Raw genomic sequence first — 4,479 nt, 5'->3', positions numbered from 1 at the left:
GACGAGGCGCGCGTTCGTCTGGAGCGTCGGCAACTCGGAGCAATTACAACGGTAATCGTTCGATTACCGAGAAACGACATCCGCGTGCTGTGTCGACGGTGAGCAGCGCGTGAAAGATACGGCTGGAATTAAGTTGTCGAAAGTCCGCGAGGCGAAATCAACTGGGAGCCGGCGCGAGCTAATCGAATCAATCCCGAAAAGGAGCAGCGTTACTCGACGATGATTGAACGCGAGCACACCGTCTAGAAAGCGGCTGCAATCTAAAAGCATTCAAAGCTTCCTCTTGGAAACCAACGTTATTACTCGGATCCTTCCGGCACGAGCTACTACGTTTCAATTTCCTGCTTGACCTTTTGCCGATCTCTTTCATCTCGCTCGATTTGCGACAGACGGCTCCTCGAAATTCCCGTGGCGCGGTTCGCTTCGTTTCGGTTCGGTCTGCTGCTGAAATTCGAACAAACACGGTGAGCGGCGGCCTCGAATCGAACGAAAACGGAGATCCAAGGATCGACAGTGTATTCTCGTACATTGTGTTGCAACGGAATCGATGATCTTCCGGCTCCGAACGGATTCGAGGCAGCTGAAACGCGAGAATCGAGGGGGGAAAAAGACCGCGACGAGTAGGGGCTGGTGCAAGACGATAAGTAGTACGGAATCTACGGTGCAACAATTACGAACCATTTAATTAGAGGCGAAGGATTCCCATACCGCGCTCTGCAAGTGAGCGTAGCGATCTCACCTGCTCGGGCTGTCACGTTGCTGCCGGGTAGAATTAGACGATCCGCGTACTCTATCTGCGGTCGCTGAGGGCTGACTGCAATGAGAGAAAATTAGCAGAGGTTAATTTGGCCGTCGCGCGACTGGATATTCCGAGTCATGCGCTCTGACGTTTCTCTGGACGTCGGCCGTTATCGTTGCGTTATCATTTAATCGCTTCGTCGTTGATTACCCTTGTCAGATCTATCGACCGTTCGCCACGACTCTACGTACGCGCGTTCAATTGCCTTTCCACGATCGCGCGCGATAAACTTCGTTTTCTTAGGCAACGTCGCTCTTGACTTTGAAAATTAATCGCACAACTTTTCCATCGCTTCGATCACGCGAACGCGCAAAGACATAGGTAGTCGAAACGATCGACGAATTACGAATTAATAGGGGCAACGCGAACTAGCAGCGTCGTAAAACGTCGCTTCTTACGCGTACCTCACCTTACGCGAAGCTCACAACGCGTGAGAAATAATAACGCTTTGATCGTCGATGGAATTTTCCGCGACGGCCCAGTTTCGAACTTTGCCTTTGGCTCGGTATTGTCCTGCCGCGATACTAGCCGTCTGAACGAGTAACGCGTTAATTTCGTCACAATGGGTACAACGACGATGAAAATCGACGAACGTGGCTTTGATGAGCACGCTGGTTTCATCGACGGACGACATACTCGGGACTCGAATAGAAACGGTATGCGTGCAAGTGGGAGAATAATCCTGTTAGTCCGCACGAAATGTTTCAACGCGTTGATCAACGATCGTAGCTTTTCGTAGGACCGAAGCAAGCGCTGTTGTCGTTAAATCGAAGATTTTTACCTCTGACGACCAGCCTCGCCGATTCGGATGCCAACGCGTCCTGCGTTGTGAAATCGCTGGCTGTCACTTGACATTGCCAGAGACCGTCGTCGAACTCCAGGGTGGCGGATCTGACCCAGAGAGAGCAATCGCCGATGTCTGGCCGTCCTACCCACTCGTATTTCTTCAAGTGCATGCCGATCGGCTGAAACAATCGAGATTCGTCTTGAGATCGATCGATCGACCGTCGTTGCCTCGATTCAACGAACATCTTGTGTCGCGGCAGACTCGACTGGCGAATGGTAATCAGCTGGGAATATCTGAAATAGTTTCATGTTTACGAATGATCCGAAGACGAATCGTTAGCGAGTCGGACGGTACGTCGTGAGGCAGATGGGAAACGAATGGAAAGTAAAGAGAACCGAGTGGCATCGATAGATTCTATAGACAATGACCGGCGTATGTCAGCGTTTTGCGCGATCGTTTAATCGACGAACGAAGGGACTTGGCGGATCGCTCCTCGTTACCGGAATCCTCTCAAGCTCCGTCACTGGTTTCGCCTCTCTGCCGTCGCATCGTCCTCCGTTCCTCCTCGATTTCTAAGCGCGTTCCATCCGAAATGAATCATCGGCTTCCGGGTTCGAGGCTCTTCTCTTCTTTCGCGTAGATTAATTCGCTGCCTGGTAGGAAAGTGCGGCCTTAGCAAGTTTCGCAGTCATAATGTGACCGTAATTCAAGGATCGATTCTCCACCGGGGGTGCCCATATAATCTATCTGCTCGTTTTACTCGACCACCCTCTGCCTCCTGTTTTAAAGGACCGTTTTCACTCCCTAGCTCTCTCCAACGATGGCTTATCCAGGCCACAGTCACGCTCCCTGTACGTTATCTGTGTACCGTGTGAAACTGGATCGCGCCGCACGTCGGTTCAATTCTCTCCTGTTGGCCGGAAAAATCTCGTCGTTCGTCATTTAAGGCCATTAGCTGGTTAACGAGTTTTCGTAATCCCTGGCCGACTAGCCGCGCCATGAAAATCCTTCTTGAGTTAACGCCAGCTTGCACCCCTCTGGGGAATTGCAAATTTTTTTGCTGCCCCATCGGCTGGGCTGTGTAAGTAATTTCCAGCGACGCCGTTTTTCCAGCGCGTGGCTGGCCGCGCTTTAGATTCGAACGTTCGCAACAACGTTAATCGTCGGGGGAACGACTCTTTCTTTGTTTAACGGTGAAAGTTTCTGGCAACTCGTAATTACTGGCAAACCTGTTCCGATTGGACGTGTCAACCGAGCAACGCGCAATTCCACGCGAAATACGAATCGCGTTCGCTGTTCCGCGTTTCTGCAAGGGGAAACGAAATTTTTGTTGGTCGCATCCGGAATTGCGTGCCGCGACTATATTAGTAATGAATACGACGCAGTTCCCGAGCAAGCGTGCAGTTTATCATTCAACGGCAGACACAATAATACAATGGGGATTCCTCTCGCGATGATTATTTGCGCATAGATGAAGGCGGAGGGCGGTGGCGCGCCCTCAGGACAAGAAGAATAATGAGTTGCCAGCGCGTTGACGTTTACCGTCCCGACGAAGCGACGCGTACGCAATTACACGGATATTAGCGTCTTACCCGCCCACGCGGTGCTATTCGCTTTTTCCCCTTCGTCCTGTTTTTTCATCCGTCCTCGAGAGCACGAATTCGACTTAAACCGATATGCTCGTCGCCTCGCAAGGTATCGCGCGATGCTTTTAAATCACGCAACATGCCCGCGACGAGAAGACCGATGTCGCAGACGCCAGTGACGGAGAGCTCGACCGCCTTCGTGTCCGGACGTCGAAGGGTCGACGAAGAAGCAGGATCAGAGGGCGAATCAGCGTCACATTCATTTAAAGGATTAAAAACCGCGCGCTCGCCGCCGATGCACGAGCGTTCACTTACTTAACCGGGAAGGGCCCTTATTCCCTTTTCTTGTTCCTCGGTCGGTTCACCGTCGGCTCTGTCTTCGTCACACCCGACACCGGCCTGCCGCCTGCCACCTTTCCGCCTTTTCGTTTCTCTCGGCCTTCGTGACTATGTTCTCCGGAGAGGCCGCGACCAGCAATCAGCGTAATGCATCCGCAGACACGCCCCTCCTTCCCTCTGGCTTTCTCTCTCTCTGTCTCTGTCTCTGTCTCTCTTTATCCACACAATCGCGCGCCTACCTCACATCGACGAACACCCATACCGATATCCAGACACGTGCACGTTCGTACACGTACGAATCCGCTCGGCGGAGAAGCAAACGGCCAGAGTACATACCCTCTGGGCCAAAGGCCCTGATAACACGAGCTTGAGTAATGCAGACGCAATGGCAATCTCTTGGAGAGCAACGAAATAGATCGCAGGACGTGGATCGATGCCGCGCGAAACCCGTGCTCTTTCTCCGAACGCTGTTACTCAACCCCTCCGCCGCATCCCCTGTTCTCCGCAAGAACCTCCTTTTCTCGAACCGCCTCCATTCCCTATCAGCTCATCCAGCGTCGCGTTGCGCTGTTTCTATCTACCTCCTCTTCTTTTACCTTCTATTTCTTCGGCTTTTTCTTTTTCGCCGCTTTCTTCCTCTCTCTCACTCTCTCTCTCTTTTTCTGTCTGTCTCATTCTCGCTCTCAGACGCACACGCTAGCCAACGGATCAAGCTCCTTTCGCTCGGTGAAAAAGTTGTTAACTCGAAGATTCATTGCCGGCTCTTTGGAGGTATGAGTAGTGGCGGAGCGGGTCCGGCCTTTGGAAGGGTTGGTTCACAGGCGAGCAAAGACTGCGGGGGTTTGAAGAAGCGTAAAAGGCGCGGCAGAGGGTTCGCCCGGTCCGAATGTTCTTCGAGGTAAAACGAGGCTACGAAGAAGCTGGCGAAGAGAGACGGCAGGGAAGCGGAGGATCTAGCGGCGGTGAAA

At 52.4% G+C, this 4,479-nt stretch overlaps 1 protein-coding gene across 1 annotated transcript in view; it reads right to left on the bottom strand.

Annotated features, from left to right (window-relative positions):
• Nucleotides 1-4,479, bottom strand: part of LOC100749569 (hemicentin-1) — a 111,127-nt gene that overhangs the window by 19,984 nt on the left and 86,664 nt on the right. Inside the window, exons 3-4 of the mRNA XM_003492080.4 lie at nucleotides 1,581-1,764; nucleotides 679-814 (exon numbers count right to left, since the gene is read on the bottom strand). Of these exons, the coding sequence (XP_003492128.2) occupies nucleotides 679-814; nucleotides 1,581-1,764 (320 nt within the window). The remainder of the gene's footprint in view (nucleotides 1-678; nucleotides 815-1,580; nucleotides 1,765-4,479) is intronic.

Source organism: Bombus impatiens, unplaced genomic scaffold, assembly GCF_000188095.3.
Source record: "Bombus impatiens unplaced genomic scaffold, BIMP_2.2 scf_0647, whole genome shotgun sequence".
Taxonomy (NCBI): domain Eukaryota; kingdom Metazoa; phylum Arthropoda; class Insecta; order Hymenoptera; family Apidae; genus Bombus; species Bombus impatiens.
Note: the sequence above shows the minus strand (reverse complement) of the source record. Positions and strands in the feature narration are given on the sequence as shown.